The sequence below is a fragment of the Sinocyclocheilus rhinocerous genome, unplaced genomic scaffold, assembly GCF_001515625.1.
Source record: "Sinocyclocheilus rhinocerous isolate Xijiao unplaced genomic scaffold, SAMN03320098_v1.1 scaffold616, whole genome shotgun sequence".
NCBI lineage: Eukaryota > Metazoa > Chordata > Actinopteri > Cypriniformes > Cyprinidae > Sinocyclocheilus > Sinocyclocheilus rhinocerous.
In genome coordinates this window covers 265,760-288,586 of record NW_015631496.1, presented here as the reverse complement: position 1 = coordinate 288,586, position 22,827 = coordinate 265,760, and the positions used below count along the sequence as shown (strand labels likewise).

At 36.9% G+C, this 22,827-nt stretch overlaps 1 protein-coding gene across 1 annotated transcript in view; it reads right to left on the bottom strand.

The window, feature by feature from the left end:
• The window catches only part of LOC107741772 (focal adhesion kinase 1-like), a 57,549-nt gene that overhangs the window by 6,982 nt on the left and 27,740 nt on the right, over positions 1-22,827 (bottom strand). The window contains exons 16-25 of the mRNA XM_016554554.1: positions 22,275-22,295; positions 21,351-21,448; positions 20,812-20,896; positions 20,039-20,139; positions 16,220-16,245; positions 12,223-12,334; positions 6,860-6,946; positions 6,585-6,731; positions 3,038-3,151; positions 430-492 (exon numbers count right to left, since the gene is read on the bottom strand). Coding sequence (XP_016410040.1) covers positions 430-492; positions 3,038-3,151; positions 6,585-6,731; positions 6,860-6,946; positions 12,223-12,334; positions 16,220-16,245; positions 20,039-20,139; positions 20,812-20,896; positions 21,351-21,448; positions 22,275-22,295 — 854 coding nt within the window. The remainder of the gene's footprint in view (positions 1-429; positions 493-3,037; positions 3,152-6,584; positions 6,732-6,859; positions 6,947-12,222; positions 12,335-16,219; positions 16,246-20,038; positions 20,140-20,811; positions 20,897-21,350; positions 21,449-22,274; positions 22,296-22,827) is intronic.

Below are 22,827 nucleotides of genomic sequence, written 5' to 3'. Positions count from 1 at the left end.
TGTAATATTGTGAAATATTACCACAATTTAAAAACGGTTTTAATATATTTTAGAATGTAATTTATTCATGTGATGGCAAAGCTGAATTTTCAGCAGCCTTTACTCCAGTCTTCAGTGTCACATGATCCTTGAGAAATCATTTTAATATGCTGGTTTGGTGCTCAACAAACATTTATTATTTTGATCAGTGTTGAAAACAGTTAATATTGTTTTGCAAATTGTTATACATTTCTAGATTCTTTAATAAAAAGTTTTAAAAGAACAGCTTTTGTTTTGTAACAATGTAATTGTTTACTGTTACTTTTGATCAATTTAATCATTGCTGAATAAAATTATTAATTTCTTCTAAAAAAAAAAAATCTTACTGAACCCAAACTTTCAAATGGTAGTGTATTTCAACAAAAAGAAAGAAAATGAAGAGAAACTCACTGGTCCCTGAAGGTTTCCATCATCACGGTCAATGCTGCCTCTGGAACTTCTCCCATCAGGCTTCTGCCACACAAACACACACACACACACACACACACACACACACACACACACACACAGAGAGAGAGGAAAAAAGAAGGTCAAATCTGACACCTCATGTCTGTTGTATCTATTGTGCTAATTCGCACCCCATCCTGACCTGGAGCGACCCTACAAGATTACAGCTAAAAGCAATTTGCATTTCGACAATGAAAATGATAATGCTGCAGGACACAGTGGCAGCCAATCAGAACACATTTGATGTTTAAATGCCACAAAAATTAAGAAAAGTGGTTAACAGTTTCTCACACGGTCAATCATTTCATTCTCACATGGTCAGGCATATTTATTGCTCACAAAACTTTACACACTTACTAATGTCTGTTCCTACTCCTTAAAACGACAACGATAAACCAGACATAAATCAACTGAATATAAACCATGGAATATAAGTCCATGACAGTTCAAGATGCCACAAAGATGTACTAAAACAGTGTATAATCTACACACATTAAAATGGCACCCTCCCCTTCCCATTCTTCCTAGTTTACTGTACCAGTTTTCCGAAGCAGGATTTGAAGACCTGCATCTTCCCGTCTCTTCCTGTGAGCGTTTCTCTCTGGCGTTTTTTCAGCATGGAGCAGAGCATGGAGTGGATCTCCATTAAGCAAGCTTGTGTGTGTGTGGAGTGACTTGTCTCTTGAATGTGAGACATATTAAACACACACTGACTCACTCAAAGCCGACGAGCCTCAACTCAGCGAAGCCAAGCCCTGTTCTGCTCTCCTCCTCCTCTCTCTCATTCCCTAGCTCAGTGTTTTCTCTCTTTCCCTCTCTTCCCCTCCCATTATCCCTCATGCACATTTGCGTATAACATCTGCGAAGAGATGAAAACTTCCTCTGATCAGTAATTTAACTTTCAGCAGATACAGGTCAGGCTGAGTTTATCCGTCTCACGCCTCAGTGCCAACAAAACCCTTCATTACTGAGGAATTCCTGAAAACTGCACCTGTATCAAACGGCCAGGATCAAAAACTCATTCATCCACTCACAGCATCAAAAACACTTTAATAGGCATGCAAAAACTTTTAATCCGTACTGAACTTTTTGACAAAGGTCACACCTTGGATGTTTGAGGTCATTTTTGACCAGGAAAAATAAAAGTATAGCTTTAGGTAATGAAAAAACATGAAACATTTACTGAAATGTTGCACCACTAACTTCCTAGAAGTAGTAACAATAAAATCATGCACTTTTTTGAGGATTTTAGATCTTACGTGGATCTTATTTATGTGTAAAAAACAAAATTAAATCTGTCGAAAATGACAGAAAAGCTTATAAGAGTTTTAAAGTCTTAATTTGATTTGCTCAATTTGAACTTTAAACAATCTTTTTTTCCATACAATTGCTGTCAATCTCCGGAAAAAAAAAATTGCTCGTACAAATCATGCACTATACTTTAATATTCACTGAGTTCTGAATCAGTCAGATTCATGAACAAAGCATTCTTTTGAGCCAGTTCTTTTTAATACACTGATTCACTAATTGGACTGAGTGATTTGTTTGCAAATCAAAATTGTTTGGTTCTTAAGCTTAAATGTACAGACTCAGTGATTCAGTCAGTGGAGGGGAAAATTATTAATGAATAAATATAATATTTAGGTCTGTTAATCACACAATTGCATTGGAGTGAATTTAATAAAAGTCTACTTTTATGGCATTTGTTGTCACTTTTGTAGCTTGCAACACTGTAAACAGTCACTGTATGGAAAAGAGCAGCATGATTCTTCCAAATACCCTCTTTTGTGCTCCACTGACTAAAAACTGTTTACATGTTTAAAAAAACATCAGGATGAGCGAATCATTTTTGGATGAACTATTCCTATAAGAGCTGACATTTCGTTTCAACAGAAGTTGTTTGTGAGGAAAAGGAAAGGTTTAAGCAGAAGAATGAATGTTGTTTGCTGTGGTAGAGCTCTGAATGCCCTTTTTAGTTGGTACAGGAAGCTGTGTGAGTTTTTTCTGTGAGACAGACTGAATATAATGACACAGTGAAGATGCAAATGATGGGAGACTGTAAGCCAAAACATGGCATACCACAAACGCACACAAATATTCTCAGACACACTTATGTGCATAATAACATTCATATGCACACATATCACTGCAATAATAACACAGTCTCTCACAGAAGTGCAATGCCTTCTAATTCATATTCTTTCTGTAATTATTCAACAATGCAAATTATTTGCAATAAACATCCCAATGCCAAAGCTGATGTTGTGAAATTGTGAGGATCACTCACAACTGTTTACAAAAAAAAAAAAAATGGAGCAGGAAACCACAATTGGTGGAAACACTTATTCTCAAACAAACATGAAAATGACTGTTTGGAATATCATATTGCTGTGGCTATAAATAAACATCAGCATGATTCTCCACTAAAATGTTTTTAGGAAGAATTTAGAAACTAACATGACCACATAATACAGCTAAGCAGGGGGAAACAAAGATGAGCAGATGAATGTGAGGAAGAGATGGAAGAGGTGAAGGTGAGTGGGATCAGTACCAGTAGTCTCTCCTCCTGCTCCAACCAGCGCTGATCATCCTCCATCTGCTGCTGCTGCAGTAATAACTGCTCCTCCATCAGCTGAGACAGACCACCGCGCACAGCCACACCATCCTGAAACAAATACAATTTATAAACATATGCTAATATACATAATAAAAATGATAATACACTCCAGTCTTGTTACTGTAGATTGTGTTTAAGAACCACATCTGCTTGGTTTGAAAGTGACTTCTGTGTGAGTGGTGCTTCATGCATTGCTACACTATTGACAAATTACTTTTTTGACCTTTTTTTCTGAAAAACAGTGGGTAGTTTAACTGCTCGGGACAAACAAGGGACTCGTGAACAACTCATGTATCTCAAAAAATAATAATAAAATCATCCAGGTAATGACAAAGACTATAGAATACCCAAGACATGTCACTCGTTTAGTTTTGAATGGGGAAAAATGCAACGCTCAATATGACCGCTCAATCGCAGGAAGCCCCGCCTTCTGAATGAAAGTGCCAATCGCTAATCGGTAAAGTCAGCGTGTCACTGCAGCTGCCGTTAGAAGTCCCGGTTGCTATAGAAACAGTCAGCGTTTTGAGACATGCACTCAAAACTGTGCATGCGCACTGGCTGATCTAGCCTGAATAATAAGCTTTTTATAACGCTATTTGAGCAAAATAAACAACATTTATGACACAGTTGATATCAGATTTCTTTGGTGATTTCAAATATGAAATTTAATTGCAAGCTTTTGTGAACAGTTTGGTAGAATTTGATGTTTCCCCATTCAAAGAGATAGGTGTTGCACTTGCATGCCCGAGAGGCGTTTCAAAGATGGCCGCCGAGTGACATGACTTGTCTTAAAGGGACTTTGGTAATGACAACAGGTAATGTTTAATGGAAAGTGTTTGACAAAGACATAAAAGCTTATAATTGTTTGTGTGTTGTTATCATAAGCACACTGTGTTTGTCTATACTTGTGAATCTGATGAAGATCAGATGATATTTTGTCAATTTAATGCCAACCAATTCACATACATTTCTTGCCTCTGTAATTATAAATAAACTTAAATGGAATCTAAAATAAGTTCATTAACATTTTTTTAGTCTGTTACTGATTCCAAATTACATTACAAAAATTGTAGTTAGTAACGTAATCCATTACATTACACATTTAAGGTAATAAAATCAGACTACTTGCTGATTACTTTTAGATTACTTTTGACCCAACTCATTTATCACATTGATTTAAGTAGGATAATTACAAAGAGTAAGAAAATGTATTCCATTCATTGTTATTAACAACATGAAGTGCATTAAACATTACATTTCATCAAGGTTTCCCAACCTGGGTTTTGTAAGTTTTATGAAAAGCTAATAATTAATTTCATCATAAAAAATTAATCATCTTAAAATAACATAAATCAAAATAAAACACTAACTAAAAAATTTAATATTTTATTTGTTTACCTGCATGTCATGTGACCATTAACCAATGTCATAGAACCGTGAACATGCAAATGTGATAATTATTAAAATTAATATTTTAAAATCTCAGGGGGTGCTTCAAGTAAATATATTATGTGAAAGAGCTTCATATGACCAAAAAGTTTGGGAATGCCTGCATTGCAAGTAAATAAGAAATAACGTGAATTTGCGCATTTTAGGGGTGACCCCGAATAGTTGAAGATTCGATGCTTTAATGGAGGAGCCTGATTCGACTACTAATCTCACAGTTGAATATTCGCGGGGTGTTATGATCATGCCATTTTGGCTATATGGGGGTGCTGAAATGTCTGATTTCACATAGAACTACTCTCCCAATAAGTTAATATACAGCTTATTAAAATAATGCTGTAAATAAGAATCTGAAAAGAAAGAAGCTTCAAATAAATATTTTAACGTGCGTGAATAAATCCAACCACCCCTATAGATTTAAGTTTCACTTTCCATAACCCGTGACCGACAGAGGAGCATCTTGGCGGCACGGATTTAAATCTTTAACAAGACTCAAATTGACACAGGCAGAGTGAAAGACTGGATTTTTTCGATCAGGTAGGGTACAAGTGATTTCAAAACATTTCAGCCAGTTTATATATATCGCGTATATATTATTTATCTCGTATAAGATGCATTTGGTTGAGTTGCGCTGCAGTAAAGCGCTTCATTGTAGTACTATGGTGATTATCTCTTCAGCGCGCAGTGCGAGCAGGGCAAACAAAAATGCAGAATATTAATAACTATGACTGGGACTGTCATATACATAACAATTATAATGAGAACACTATTATAATAAAACGCTGTGAATTTTTAGAGTTTAGTTGCTGTGTTTCTGCACGTTGTTGCGTGAAGAACGCGTCCACAAAAGGAGTTCATTCAGAGCTGCGCAGACACGTTCATGTGCATTCGGGGCATTTTGTGCAGATAGCCTGTAAGTCGTAATATTAACGTTATGTTGTATAAATAACGAAGCGTATTCTATATGAGATAAATGATGAGTTAAATCCCATTGATTAAAAACCTGCTGCTTCATTCTACTGATCATCTTCAACGCGCACAGCTCAAAACAGAAATGCAGAACATTAATAACTACAGTCATATACATAACGTTACAATGAGAGCACTATTGTAAAAAATGTTGTGAATTCTTAGGGGTTCGCAGACGTTTAATGTAAACTATCTTTTAATCAAAACATAAAACATTATTTACCACGTTTGTATCTTTGAGGCATCCGTTACACATTTTCCCTGTGTGTTAACGTAATTGTGACTGTCTAATGTCTGAATTGACTCTTGGTAATGTATTTTGCCCCACCCCCAAAACATATGATTCGCCTATCAGTCGAATATCGGCAAGATTCGAAAATTCCGATTTGACTATGAAAATCCTTAGTCGGGGACACCCCTAGTGCATTTTAATGTGTTTGAAAGACTAAAGCCTTCATGGTTTTTTAAATACATGGTTAAATAGTCTACTGAGTGATAATTCAAATAAAAAGTAACGCGTTTATTAATACTTGATGCAATGTTAAAACACTTCTTAAACCTGAAACGAATTTTATATATTCAGTGGTCAAATGCTATGTAGCTACCTGACTAGTGACTGGTCTTTGTGTGAATGTGCACAAAACTGGACTTTCTGAGTGTATATAAGTGGCAGGTTAGTTTAGAACGAAACATTTAAAATATGAAAAAGAGGAATTAGGGAGAATCAATAAATTATAAATAATTTGTTGCTATTGTGTGAATTCTATGAACCACGTAATCAATACAAAAGTAATTGTGGTCTGATTACTTTAAAATGTCATTTAATCTAATTAATCAGTTACTACCCAGCTCTGCTTATTCATGAAGGACACACTTGGTGCAGCTTTAGACTTTGGCCAAAATTAGCTACCTTAAAAGGCCTCAAACATTTGTTATTAATGTTTAAAACAGTCTTCACATTTGGGGCATCTCTGAGATGCCTAAAAATGCTGTTTATGTTGGCAGCTCATTCGGTTGTGAAATGGAGCTTAGATTTCATCATTCAGAAAACCTCCAGATTTCTAACCTCCATGCTGGGATTCCACATGTGATCCTGAGCAGCCCTGCGATGATTCCAGCTGTCGTGGGGATCAAGCCCAGTCCCTGCGGCCTGGGGAGGGTACATCCCACCTGGCACGGGAAGCAAGCCGTGTGGGCCAGAGTGCCCTGCCATCTACATCATGCCGAAAACACATATAAAGCAAACTTATAATCTTTATAAACCACCTGCAATCCAACTAGTTGTCTGCTGCATCCTTAGTGAATTTACCCATCTGTATTAGACTAATGCAAGCACTGTACCTGGTAATGATTGTGCTGGCCCATGTGCTGAGGACTAGGGTAGAACCCTTCACTGGAACGGGGACTTGGATAGCCAGGTCGACTGGGCTGTAATCATACACACATGACTATGTCAATATACTAGCACATTTTGACCAATCGGGTTAATGTGAGGAGATGCTGTTAAAATCAGTCCACCAGACTGCAAATTCTTGTGCATTTTGTGTGGATGAAGATTTCAGGCTGTTGAAGGGAAGAAATTAAAACAGTCGAACATAAAATGCAAGCAGTTAGTTAATGTTACCACAATGCACATGTTATTTCGGAAATGTTATTATAGTTTTACAGTACATGGGCGGGTATTTTAGATTAGAGGGAGGGGGTTGAAAAATGAATGCTGATATATAGGAGGCGGTCTTCATCCGATTGGTTGGGATACTCTGTGCTCAGCTGTGGGTGGGAAAACAGCAGACGGACTGATCTACCTTATAAACACGTTCATAGAGAGAGTCGACTGACCACAGCTCCAGATGAGCAAAGGAGGAAAAAGAAGGAGAAAAGTAGGTGACAACATACAGCAACATACACTAAATGGACAGATAAGGGTTAATACAGGGGGGAAAACCCACATGAGCACTGGCATGAAAGTGATGGGAATTATTGTCACTATTCTGAAAAATCAAAACAAAAATATGTTTATCACCAATCTGCTTCAAGAACCAATTTTCTTTTGTTAAGAACGATGTTTTGGCAATGCGGATGTGGTTGAGAGCCTTTCTACAACTGTTTTGTCTGTGTTTCCGAAAATAAAGCATTCTTTGATATTAAATTTGAGATTCACAAAACCACACACGTCTATGGCAGGTTAATGCTTAATTTTAATACAGGTCTGGTACACAGTTTAGTTTACATGCACTGAAGAGGCAACATGCAGTTTTCCCATAGAGTTTTATCTGGAAGACTGTCTGAAGCTACTGTAGCAGTTTTCAGCTTGGTTTTAGCCTAAATCATCTTTGATCATGACTGAAATATTCTAAAATGGCTCTTAAATAAGAACTACAAAGGCATCACAGTAATTGAGAGTCACAGAAAAGAGCAGTTGAGTCACTAAAATGACTTTACTGTATTAAAGTTTGATATAGGTCAGACTAAAGCAATAATTGTGTAAGTAAATGCTTTTTACGTGTTTTTTGCAAAGTTCGACTAACAGACCTACAGTAGATAATGTGATTGTAGTTCAGCTATGTCCAACATGTACTATATATCCATTAATCTAACTCTACACTTCCTCCAGGGGTGACACGCCATGGGAATTTAATCCATATATTTCCAATAGAGTGCAAAAGTCAGGTTCTGGAAGTAAAAATCACATTCATTTTCTCTGTAGGGGAACTGATTTTTAACAAAAACCTATAAACCTCTGAAGACAGACCTATGAGCTACAAGGTTGTTAATTGATGGAATATACTTTTGTTTAAGGTATACATTATTTAAACCTATTTTTCAAATAATTGTTTAAAAAAAGAAAGCTGTTGAAAAACTTCATTACCCATGATTTTGCAAAGAGTACCGCCCACACCAATGAAACACATTGAATGATGTAGTCAGTTTCTCTATGCTCTGAAACTACTTAAATATTTGTAACTATACAACTATACAAAATATACTGTTTCTGAATACATAATCAACATCTTTAAATCAATAGTTTTATAGTTCTCCATAATTTGTTTTATTTGATTGTCATTCGCAATGCCTCATGGGATTGTACAAGAGTTCTTTCCCTCATAAAAGCCATTAAGGACAGTATTGTACAACTGTCGAATACTTTTTTTGGTAACATAACGATTCACCTCAAAGCAAAGTCTTTGTTTAAAATCCCTATGAGAAAAATCAATGGAAAAATTACTTTCAGAACTAAGCTGATGAAAAAGTGGGTGGGCACTGTTGCACTCTATTACACACTGTGTATACTTAGTCTGTTAATCTTGATAATATACAGTCAACATAACTCTAATACACTAAGCCTTTCTCATCTATACTGTTCTTTTAACTCTATAATATTTAATCTGCAGCTAAAAATGACACGCACCAATAAAATCACCTGTGCAAATGAAGAGACTACAGTAAAACTCTTGAGATGCCCCGCTAACAGTCCTAGCACACCTGCCTGTGAGAATCTGTAGGGCACGTGGGTCAGGCTCAGCTGTTGCATGGAGGGATAGTAGGGGTCGAAGAAAGCAGGCTGGGTGGCACTGGGGGGGACAGAGGGAGTCCTTCTGGGCCCCTGAGGGAACAGCAGGGAGCAGTGCAGCGGTAACGGCTGAAGCAGAAGCGAGGTCTGAGTTTGCGGGAACGTATGCTGGGAATGTACGCTAAGCTGTTGTGTATTAGCATGAGTGTTTTGGTGTAGCATTTGCTGCATGTGTGGTGATCGGTTAGTGGTGGTTTTATCGCATGGCCCCAGAGGAGAGGCAGACGGCTTGGGCTGGCAGATGCAAAGTGAGATCTGGGAACCAAAGGGTTGCTGTGGAGGGCGAGAAGCAGCAGTTGCGGGCGCAGACAGACAGTCCATACTGAAGCTGTGCTGGATGGGGCGTCTGCGGGAGGGCTACATGTACACACACACACACAATGAAAGATGAGCTAAACAACACAAGTAAACACAGAAGGGATGACAAAGGCAGAAATGACCAGTCAACACAAAAACAGCCATCAGCACCTGGACAGAATGATTGGCAGGTCTGACAGGAAGCAGAGGGGGTTTGAAAGTAAGAGTAGGAGGTGCTTTAAGCAACACAGAGCGAATGAAGAGATCAGCCTGGCTCATCAGTCACCATAATATGAGCAACACAGGACAGGGAAGGATTTAAAACCCTGTCAAAAAGCAGACAGACTAACAATATCAATCACAAAAATAAAAACTACAATTCAAATGTTTGAGGATGGTAAGATTTTTTAATGTTCTTAATGTTTATAATCTTATTTAATGTGAAAAAAGTATTTTATGCTCACCAAGGCAGCATTTATTTGATCAAAAATACAGCAAAAACAGTAATACTGTGAAATTTAATTTTAATTTCAAACAGTTTTCTATTATAATGTATTTTAAAAAAAATGTAATTTACTTTTCAGCAGCCATTACTCCAGTCTTCACTGTCACATGATCTTTCAGAAATCATTTGAATATGCTAATTTGTTGTTCAAGAATCATTTCTTATGATCATTGTTAAAAAAGTTGTGCTGCTTAATATTTTGTGGAAATCACAATACATTTTTTCAGGATTCTTTGATGAATACAGAGCTTAAATTATTATTTTTTAAAATAGAAACAATTTTAACTTTATAAATGCCTTTACTGTCACTTTAGATCAATTTTAATTTATCCTTTCTGAATAATTTATAAAATATTTTATATGATTTATTATAAATAGTTTATTTCAGATATTATAAATAATTTATTTAAAAAAAATCTTTGAATGGTAGTGTATTTCGTACTAAATGAGGAACTTGGGAAAAGACTCAGTGAGTCATCAATATGTTTAAATTGTTTTCCTGGAAAAGAAAGACTACACATTTTAAAGGTGGGGTAAGCGATTTCTGGTAGCCAATGTTGATATTTGAAATCACCAAAACAAACACGCCCTATACCCCAAAAGGGTCTCGCCCCTATTTTGATAGCTCCGCCCCACACATACGTACGCAACCCAGGCAACGATTAGTTCTGTGAAACAAAGCAAAACCAATGTTACACCGGACGCGAGTGGCGTGGCGCGACAAAATACTATGGAACTTATTATAATCAGTGATGCTGTCTACACCATATAGATATATATACATACTGTATCTATGGTCTACACTGGATGCGCCGTGGCACGACACAACAAATCCCCGAGAGAAAACTGCTGCTGCGTTCTATTCATAACGCATTGACACAAATTTCAAATGATTTTCAACGTTCACTTTGTCACGTCCAGTGTACTAGACAGACTTTAGCTGTTGCGGCGCAGACACGGTGTTACTCACCTATCGAGAAGAAACAAAGCAACCTCGCCGTCCGATCGCAGGCCTTCCGCTCCTTGAGTTCTCTCCAGCGCTGGAAAGCTGATCCGATATTTACACGGGTCCTACTTCTTGCCTTATTGCCTTAAGCCTTCTTTTGTTCCGCAGACGTTTTCCTCTTTTGTTTTTTATCCGCCATCTCTTTCTGTCGCTCGGCTCGCTAATGTCTGTCGTGTGCACTGAACACTCTCTCCTCCACATCATGAGTAGACACGCCCCTTACTGCTGATTGGCTACAAGTTTGTTTTGCTAGTCGGCCCGAATCGGTTTTCTAAAGCGTTTTTGAAAAATCGCTTACCCCACCTTTAAATGCACATAAATTTGTCAACTTTGAGGAGCACACTAGCACATACAGATCTCAAAGCTGGCACTCATGGACTTCACAAAATTAAAGTCTTGATTTCATAGTTGTATTCATTTTCAGACAGAGCTTAAATCTGTCTTTAGTTTAACAGAAATATGGAAAGATTATGACGCATCTAATAATATTTATTGTCCCCGCAGCTTGTTCAAACAGACGAAGAGAGAAGTGAAGACAGAGAACCACAACACAGGGAAGACGCATTTTTGCATATGGGAAGCATATGTAACACACAATGGGGTCCAAAAGACTGAGATCACACTGAACATCTGTGATTCAAAATCAAATTCAAATATGAAAAAATAAAAATATCTAGGTCACAAATCAAATAAGTAAATATAATAATATAATTATTAATGTATTAATTAATGTAGCTATATTATTTGTATTAAATTAGGCAAACGGAAAATAGAAGAATTTATCTTGGTGGTCTCAGTACTTCAGACCTCACCTTATATAATCATAACAAATGAGAAACTAGAATGCTGTTGTATCCAAGACACAGTGATGTTACGTGACAGAAGACGTGACCTGGCACTGGAGAGCTGAGGTTATAAACAAAGAGAATGTCTGGAAAAGTGCTGGTTAACTATAAACACGCGCAAGAATCAATTAATCACAACAGGAAATACATTTATAGCCTTTTTCTTTTAATACAAAAAATGAATAAAAAAATATTGCAGTCAAAGTTTCAGAGGGAAAATTACTCTAGTACTTCTTTCACTTTCATTTAAAAACACACACACACACACACACACACACACTACTACTCCTAACTAGACGCCATGTGCTAGAGTGACAAATGGTGACACGCTGTTAACCTTGGTAATAAATCTGCTGTTCCAGATGAACTCAGGCTGCCATAAATGTAAAAACATGAAAAACACATGAACAATCCAATGACTTAAAACTGATGTTCTTTTTGCTGTTACACATTGACAAGGACATCAGATTGTTTACTTACTTTGGGTGGTGCTTCGTCTGAGCCTCCTGAGTCCCAGGATACGGGGACCTGTCTCCTCATCTCCATACGGCTGCGCTCCTCCTGCTGAGCCTTCTCCTCCGCAAGGATTGTACTGCACAAACAGCGATGGAAACCTCTGTCAAACAACAACATCTTTCTTCTAGAACTTCAATTCCTAAATATGGATACTTGAGCTTGCAACCACTCTTACAGAGCGGGTAGGTAAGAAACCTCTTCTATACAAATGTGAATGACAAATTTTCCCTCAATTTTTGCTTTAATTCTTATCAATGGGTGTGAGTTCAAGAGAATGACATTTCCAACTTTATGCAATTAGTTGAAAGGTGGAGTCACTCTATCGTCACAGACGAGTCAGTGTAAGATCCCCCAACACACACGGTCGACTACCAGGGGGAAAAAAAGCAACACATACCTGAAACACTATTCAAACTATTTCACAATCAAATACGTCATGACAAGCTCGAAGAAGTCAGCGTGAATAAGAGGATGATGGGCATCTCATCACGTTAACATATTTAAACCATCAACTTCTGTCATGCTAGACTGTGTGAATAAAAAGAGCCATGTTGAAAACTAATATAAGGATTTACAAACTCTTCATGCATAATAAACTGCCTTTGGGTGAATATTCATTTTCTTTTCATTCATTTTCTTTTCATAATTCATATATTTTTTAAAGAAATTAATACTTTTATTCAGCAAGGATGCATTACATTGATCAAATGTGACAGTAAAACATTTACAATGTTACATCCCGAAAAAAATACATCCCCGTTTACACAAAATATTAACAAGCACAACTGTTTTCAACTGTGATAAGTGTTGTTTCTTGATTACCAAATAAACACATTAGAATGATTTCTGAATGATCATGCAACACTGAAGACTGGAGTAATGGCTGCTGAAAATTCAGCTTTGCCATGAAAGGAATTAAATTTAAATTACAGGAATAAAAAATACATTTTAAAATATATTAAAATAGAAAAGAGTTATTTAAATGTTTATCCAACAATATTACTGTTTACTGTATTTCGGACTTCTTTCAAACACATTGTTACCGACCCCAAACCTTTGAATGGTAGAGTGATTTCAGGGTGGGGTCTGCTCATGATAGACCCCAATATAGACACAATAAACTCCAGTAAATTCACAGCAATGGCTTTAGTGATCAAACAAAAGTCTTAACGGATGGAAATGTTAGTAATGACCTTAAAACTCACCAGACAGTCCTTAAAGTGTCGATATGTGAAGTTCGTACATGAAGCCTCGCGCTCAGAGGTGGCTAAAGAAACGCAAGAGGTGCGAAGAAATGCTGGAGCATGTAAGTTTTAGGGGTGAGAGAATGCAAGCTGACTGAGAGAGGGACTATTTCTGGAAACTCTATTATCTCTGAGAGAGACCATGAGTGTGTGGATGGAGAGAGAGAGAGAGAGAGATGCAGGACAAACAGAAGGGACACCTGTTGTGATCAATCCAGACCTGCTGAACTTCCCCACACCCAGACCATCATACACAACCATGACTGCTGCAGGGGTCTCAGGCTCTCAAAAACAAAAACTAGCAATTCAGCTAGTTTTTGTAAACTGTAAGCTGTAAAACTATTACATTCAGCTAGACAAAAACTCTAGCTGAATGTAATATAACAGACCAAAAGGTGTCATAAGTTCAGGCTTAAAAGCTCTTGAGGATTACCAATGTTTCTAAACAAAAGTTTAGAAATGAGACTGAAATCTGTTCTCTCAAATATTAATAAAATGCTTCTTAATAAAAATGGTTAAAAAGTTCAAATAAAAAATGTCAAAACAACAACAACAACAATTTAACAAGTTTAACAATTAACAATCTGAGAGTTGTCTGACCCTGCATAGACAGCAACGCAACTGAAATGTTCCCAAGTCCAGAAACGTAGCAAAGAGATCTGTAAAATAATCCATGTGACATCAGGGGTTCAACCCTAATTTTACGAAGCTACGAGAATACTTTTTGTGCACTTTTTGTGGACTTGGGAACATTTCAGTTGCGTTGCTGTCTATGCAGGGTCAGACAGCTCTCAGATTCCATCAAAAATATCTTAATTTGTGTTCCGAAGATGAACGAAGGTCTTACGGGTTTGGAACGACATGAAGGTGAGTAATTAATGACAGCATTTTCATTTTTGGGTGAACTATCCCTTTAAGGATTAATAATATTATAACGCTACTGGGCAAGTCAGTTAAAAAAGAGACTACTTTTACTGTGTGGCTGTGACACAACAATCACAGCTATTTCAGAACATGTGTTACACTGTCTATATACTCTAGAATGAAGTACCAAACATCTGAACATACACAGAAATTCATACACACAAAATACTGCTTCAGTCTCAGTGTTTAGACTCAAACTATCGAGTGCAAAGACAAACATGATTCATTCCTCAAGTTCTTTGGACTAGACTTTCTTTTTGCTACCGCTGACAAAGACTTCTGAGGAACAGACAATGGACTTTACAGTTTAAGCATCCTGTGTGTCAAACCCATGTGACTTCATTACATTTCATAATCCTCACTTCATCTCAGTGTTCACTGTAATAACCTTAAGAGACACTTTTGAAGAAGTTAGATAAACTTTGTTATATTACAACAGCTGTTAAGCCATCACAAATGTGAAGCGCTTTTAAAACAAGACCCATCAACACTGACCTTGAAATTACATCATAAAGACCATAAATCCACTAATTACAGACCTTAAGCATACAGCAGCTAATTTCCTAATCAAACACAACAGGACACTGACTAAACCTCTGCTCTGATAGCTTCAGCACTAGTTATGGCAGTAATTTGGCTTTATAAATGCAGTTAACAGTGTAAATATTTACATGGTTTCCTAGAAACAGACGTTCTACACTTGAAATGTACTGCAGATTTAATGAGGGTAGAGAAAGGGATCTGTATTTTCCAATACGCATTTAAAAAAAAATTCACTCCATCCAAGATACCTAAAAAGGAATTAATTTTATATTTGAGATGCAACATGACATATCTGCCTCAATCTGGATATCTGGGACATCTGTGTATAACTTGAGATCTTGGAAACATCTAGTGCTGTCAAATCTGTTTTTGCAAATAGAAAACTTGGATGTTTTTTTTGAAGGCAGACAAGATTCCTCAGATTATTAGGGATTCAGGTGTTTGATGGCCTGTCAGAGTACAGCTCGTTTTTTCCCATTTCCATCAGCATTTACGGGAACTGACTGCATGTGCGGACACAGACAGGCATCTGAGATCGGCTTGATTTGAGAAAGGGGAAAACATTTAACCAGATTTAAAAAAAAACACTGGGTGGATTTTTATCATTATAGGGTGGTTGTGTACACACACTGCCAACACACATTTCAGTTCAAACAACTTGTAAATGTGAATGTAGCATCCTATGACCCTTTAAGGCCTTTTATTAGGAAAACTTTATTTAAGACATTTTAAGAACCCATGGCCACCCTGTTAATGTGGGGACACATTTCAAGTGAGAGCAACGTTACATTTTAAGATACATTAAAGGGTTTCCATCCAAAGTTGCGAATTTAACTTGCGCGCAAAATTGGAATATCGCATAAAACATTTGCGAACAAGCACTGTTTCCATCCAACGAGTCAGAGAGAACAAAATAGTCACTTCTTGATAAACTGGCACTAAATATCACTAAGAAAAGTAAGAGAAGCCACTGAATATAATAATTCTCAAATATAATAAATTACTTGCGCTTTGAGTGAGCAGACAAAACAATAAATGCAGTCTTGCTTTCGGAGGTGAATGTCAGCTGTTTGGGAACGCAGTCGTGGTAGACCGTTCTGGGAGGCAGTTATACAGAAACACTTTGATGACAGACTTTGCTCGGGAACTTCAGAATGACCATGACAACATTTCAGATGCTGTGCAACAAAATCGACCCGCTGGTTAGTCACATGACTTTTTTGAACGCTCATGCGGGATTTATGCGCAACTTCCTAATCTGAAGAAAGGAACGCAACTGAAAAGCAAAAGAGGAGAACATTTTCATAAATATGATTGGTAACTACAGAAACAGTATTTCAAGAGCTTTATGCAAATTCACAGAAAACGAAATTAACTTGAAATTAACACTGAGCACTAGATGGTGCTGTTGAATTGGTCACAGGAAACTAGTCTATATATATCAGCACTAGGCGATACTTCAAAATGCGCATTAAAACAGGGTGATGGAAACATATTGTTACAGTTTTCATCTCTGGCAAGCCATTCTTTGTAATCTTCTTTGGTGAGCCAAATATCTTGAAACTTGCATTTTCCAGGCATCACATTTCAGCGGTTTCAGCCTATTTTTGCAATGTTTGCAGTGTTTAATAAACAGCTGTTTTTCTAAATTCTGCTGAGGTGAAATTCAGTGCAGTCCTGTATCGTGATATGTATCGTATCGTGGCCTCTGTATCGTGATACGTATCGTATTGTGACTTTGCTGGTGATACACAGCCCTATTTAACAGTGTGTGTGTGTGTGTGTGAAACGTTGAGGTACCATTGTAGTAGATTCGTGCGCGCGTGAACCTCATTGGCAACGTACAACACAAAGTTCCTCACGTGGGAAATACTTAACATAACACGTAAATGCGCGTAAGTAATGTAAATCAAGCAAGCTAATATGCATAGGCCACGAAGTGTTGGCGAAATAACACATTAGCGGACCGGAGGGAATAATATGATTTTTTTTCCAGAAAGCTTCTTGCACAAAATAAATTCAAGCACTTTTAAAGACCTGTATCTATGTATGCTTATTTTCAAAAACTTTCCAGGGCCTTGAAATTTTTTTTTCAGATTCACAAACTTTCAAGGATTTCAAGGACCCGTGGGAACCCCGTAGTAACGAGGTTCAATGGCTTACCTCCACTCATAGTCACTGGCAAATTAGTTAAAATCACCACTGCTTAAGTGTAGTGTAAATGTTGATCCATTTTAATGCATAATGGACAGTCTAGCCTCCTGTCAATCAACCACTGCACTGAAAAGAGGGTTTAAACTTTGACTAAACAGGGCTAATAAAAATAATGGGTGAATTGTACGTTTTTACATACATACTTTATACATACTCAAAAATTCATGGAACATCTTGGATATGCCTGCCACATATGCTGCAACAGATAATTAAATGTCAGCTAAAATAACATACGTAGATCATGTAAAGTTGGCACAACCTTACTTGTTAATACAGTTGCTTGACTAAAATAACAGAACATCTGAATTGCTTGACACTTGAAATACATACATGCATTCATATATATATATATATATATATATATACACAGGTGTATCTCAAAAAATTAGAATATCGTGAAAAAGTTCTTTTTTTGTAACTTATTTCAAAAAATGAAACTTTCATATATTCTAGATTCATTACATGTACAGTAAAACATTTCAAAAGGTTTTTTTAAAAAATTTTTTTAATTTTGACGATTAGAGCTTACAGCTCATGAAAGTCAAAAATCCAGTACCTCAAAATATTAGAATATTTACTAAGATCAATCAAAAAAGGGATTTGCAAAACAGAAAAGTTCAAGTTCTTTAAAGTATGTTCATTTATGCACTCAATACTTGGTCGGGGCTCCTTTAGCACAAATGACAGCATCAGTGAGGTGTGGCATGGAAGCGATCAGCCTTAACGCTTTTCCACGGGGGCTGGTGCCAGTGCTCGGCCAAAAGCAGCACTCGTTCAGAACCGGCTCGCGTTTCCACTGGCAGGGAACAGAACCCTCTATGTCACAACATGTGACCGCAATCGCTTGTTATCTCTTGCGGAAGGAGAGCTCTTCTGTCGGCCATTTCTGAACTGACATATTTAATTGTTGTGTTAATGTTGTTAATTTACCTGAACTCCGACAGCTTTTAAAATGCTTGTTCGTGATGCATCAGCGCCGCGTAAATCAATTGGTGTATGTACATCAAAGTACCGCGAGAGCAAAAGCATAAAGAGTCATCTGCTGTCTAATTGCTCTCATGGTACTTTGATTGCATATGCAGATCACTGTACATAGCGCCGATGCATCTCGATCAAGCCTAATGGCTCCTTTCAAACTGTAGTGAAAGCTCCGCCTACTGACGTCATAGAAAAGTTTGACCAGCAAGGTTTTGGGGCTGGTTCGGAACCAGGATCTGGGCACCGGCCCAGGAGTTTTTTTGAGTGGAAAAGCGTGGCCCAGTTCCCAATTGGGTTCCAGCTCTGGCACCAGCCCCAGTGGAAAAGTGGTACCTGTGGCACTGCTGAGGCACTACTGAGCCTTCAGCTCGTCTGTATTGTTGGATCGACTGTTTCTCATATTTCTCTTGAAAATATCCCATAGATTCCATATGCACTGTGGGCAGGTGCTAAGTCCTGCTGGAAAAGGAAATCAGCATCTCCATAAAGCTTGTTAGCAGATGAAAGCATAAAGTGCTCCAAAATCTCCTGGTAGACGGCTGCATTGACTTTGGACTTGATAAAACACAATGGACCAACACCAGCAGATGTCACGGCAACCCAAATCATCACTGATTTCAGAAACTTCACACTGGACTTCAAGCAGCTTGGATTCTGTGCCTCTCTAGTCTTCCTCCATACTCCAGACCTTGATTTCCAAATGAAATGCAAAATTTACTTTTACCTGAAAAGAGGACTTTGGACCATTGATGCTTCTGACATTGTTTCTGTTTCAGAAGTGGCTTGGTAGCCCTTTTCCTGAAGAAGTCTGAGCGTGGTGACTCTTGATGCACTGACTCCAGCTTCAGTCCACTCCTCGTCAAGCTCTCCCAAGTGTTTGAATCAGCTTTGCTTGCCAGTATTCTCAAGCTTGCGGTCATCCCTGTTGCTTGTGCACCTTTTCCTACCCAATTTCTTCCTTCCAGTCAACTTTGCATTTAATATGCTTTGATACAGCACTCTGTGAACAGACACCCCTTTCAGTAATGATCTTCTGTGACTTGTGTGTGTGTGTGTGTGTGTGTGTATATATATATATATATATATATATATATATTTGGAGATTTACGACAAGCTGGAGCATCTTAACTTTCAGATGTTATTTACAATGATTTTTATAAGATTTGAATTTGTTACGTTTTCTTATGTTTTTTGTCTTATGATTTATTTTTTACCCCATGTGTCAACAGCAAGTGTTTTAGATATTAAAACCAGGTGTGAGCAGGGTCTTAGGTCAGTGGTTTCTCAACTAGGAGTCCAGGGCCCACTAGGGGGCCTCATCAAACTTAATTTTAAGCCCTTAAAGTCTTAAAACTATTTACATTTAGTAATATTAACATTTTTAATTAAAATGCTAAAAAAAAACACTAAAATGAAAATGTACAACTGACATATTTTGAGTTTAGCTTAGATAGGAGGGTTTTTGAATAGGGGCTTCGGAGTAAAAAAAAAAAAGGTTGAGAACAACTGGTTTATGTTGATGCAGGACCCCTGCTAAAACAAACTCAGACCTTTCTTTAGCTATTTACCAGGTAACTGTTTTCCATCTGAAAGCCCTATGCACAGAGAGTGTCTCAGTAAGGTTTGAATCATCAGAGACGTGCTATGAAATACAGCCACCCCTAGCAATCATCTTTACTACACCTTTATGGCCGGTTTATGAGACAAGCAGTCATGATGGATTCCTCCAGCCTTAACCCGGCTGCTATCTTTGTGAATAATATGAGTTTAATAGGTTTAATATCAGGTCACGTTCCTTTGGAGATTGAAGATGTGTACCAACCGCTCTCCCAATCCCAAATCAAATTGTTACACATAAACCAGATTGAAAAACCCACCTCTCCCAGCGTGCAAAGCTCCATGATGATCCACACTGGGTTTTCTGTAATGACGCCAATCAGCTTTACAATATGTGGATGATCGAACTGTCGCATGGTCACTGTGGGAACATATAGAGACAAAATTAATCCAACATCATATGTTATGACATTTTAGCAGCATACATAACTGCATTTATTATGAAAAACATACACTACTCTTCAAACGTTTAGGGTTAGTGAGATTTTAATTTTGCAACATGTTAAATTGATCAAAAGTGACAGCAGAGACAAATGATTGTTATTACAAATTATTTCTACTTCAAATAAATGCTGCTCTTTTGAATTTTCTATTAATCAAAGAATTTGGGGGAAAAAATTCAACCTTTTTCAAAAGGTTGGCGCTTTTAGTAATTTTAGTGATTTCCAAAATTGTGGGATGTGCATCATGTGTACCTAAATCAGACAAAATAACTGAATTATACAGTTAAATCAAATGATCTGTGAAGGATCTAAAAGCTGTGGTAAAAACATTATGTTCTGTTTATTAGTGCCTCACTTTTTCTTCACTATCACTCTCACACATATACCAGCACCTGTTCGGGTGTACAAAAGCTAACAGCTGTGCTCTTACTAACTCCACATTCTGAAAATGTTCGGAGTTTCGGCACCAACTATCCAAAACACATTCCTCTCAATTACAGTGATGGAATGCTGACGGACACAGCCATGGGAACGACACAGATAATGCAGTGCTGTTACCGGCTGCTGGGTATCAGTGATTTGACACTCACAGGCCTCCTGGAGAAACTTCTCTCGAACACTGTCCGAGGTGCAATTCTTACACGTCTTTATCGCCACAGAAAGAGCTGGGTTCTCCTGACAGCACAAAAACAAGAAGTAGTACTTTAATAACTGTTTCAGATTAATACAACATTAGTCTTTTCTTGCAAAGTAAAAGTCATCATCTTCATCATCACATTGAGTAATTCATACTTTAATATAGACTAAAGAAAGATATTTTTTGTTTGAAGAAATTAATACTTTTATTCAGTAAGGATGCATTAAATCAGAAGTGACAGTAAAAATGTTACATTGTTACAAAAACAAATCAATTTAAAATTGGCTGAAATTTTGAAATTTGCTGTTCTTTTAAATACTGAAGAGTAATGGCTTCCATTACAGAAATAAATTACATTTGAAAATATATTAATATAGAAAACGGCATAGAAAACTGCCTTCGTGAGCATAACCGACTTCTTTCGAGCAGTAGTATAAGTAAGTTATATACAAGTTAAATAAATAAATAAAATGCAATAAAAGTCATTTATACCAGACATATGTAAATCCCTTGATGGACGTCTCCAAACTGGCCCTCACCTATACAGCGTCCCAGCTCAATTCTGTCTCTTTGTATCTCATAGTCCCTGGCTGAAAGACAAATTATACCCAGTCAACACTTAAAAATACCACTTCATATATGATTATCAAAGGCCACTTTCCACCATGTACTCAGAAAATGAAAAGACACCATGCATTTCTTCAGTCCATCTGAATCAGTTCATATACAGAATGTTTTTCAATATGGAATCCATCCCATACATGCCATACCAACCCAATAATCAATCAAAAATGCATACAAGACTCAGTAAAGAAAATTTACTAATGGTTCTTCATTAAAGGGACAGTTCACCAAAAAAAGAAAATTCTTTCATTATTTAGTCACACTCAAGTTGTGGGAAAACCAAACAGTTTCTGGTCCCCAATGACATCCATAGTATTTTCTTCCATACTATGAGTATGTCAATGGGGACCAGCAACTGTTGGTTACTGTTGGTCTTCAAGCTATCTTCTTTTCTGTTCAACAGGAGGAGGAAATGTATACAGTTTTGGAACAACTTGAGTTTGAGTTAATAATGACAGAATTGTGATTTTTGTGTGAACGTTCCCTTTAAGAAGAACAAATCAAGAATCACTTAACAAGCCCTTTGAACATCCATATGTAAAAGTGTCAAAGCCAGTTCGGAGCATCTTCAGTGGAACTCGAAGGGGTCAGTTAAAATTCTGCATGTGTGCATCAATCCAAAAAAACAATTATTTCTGTTTACAACATTAGTAAATAAAGAAATATATAAAGATTCAACCACAAGAAACACAAACAGGCAAAGCAAAAGCAACACACAGGCCCCACCGTCACACATGAAGTCTCAAGCATATGGAAGAAAGGGAATGAAAACAGCAGGAGAAACAGCTTTACCTTCATCTAGTCCATAATATTCTGTTGTGCCAATAACGAGAGAAAACAAAGTGGCAAATATAACACTGAATAACATTAAGGTCATCATTAACTGATAATTATTTCCTTTTATAAAAAGACATTTTAATTAATCAAAGCCATGTTTACAAAAACCAAACAGTAAGTCTTGTTATTAAGGCCCAGTGATTTTAACACTAATGTGTTCATTTCACAGTTGTGGGCAACTTATTTAATAATAAACTGCATAATTTTCTTAAAAACAATACCGCCTGTGGAGCAAATAGGCAAATAAAAAATAATATCCTGTGTAGCAGTAAAATCTGTATTATGGGATAAAAACCTTTCTTAATTTGCTTAAAAAAATGTATGTATTTAAAAAGTTTAAGGGCAAATGAAATACAAATTATTTAAAATACAAATCTAACTTTTAATAATAAAACTTAATGTTATTTCAATAACATGAAATGCCACAAGAAGAATGTTATATTAATATATGAAAAATATATTATTTCAGGTAGACAAAAAATGTAAAAAATTAATATATATATATATA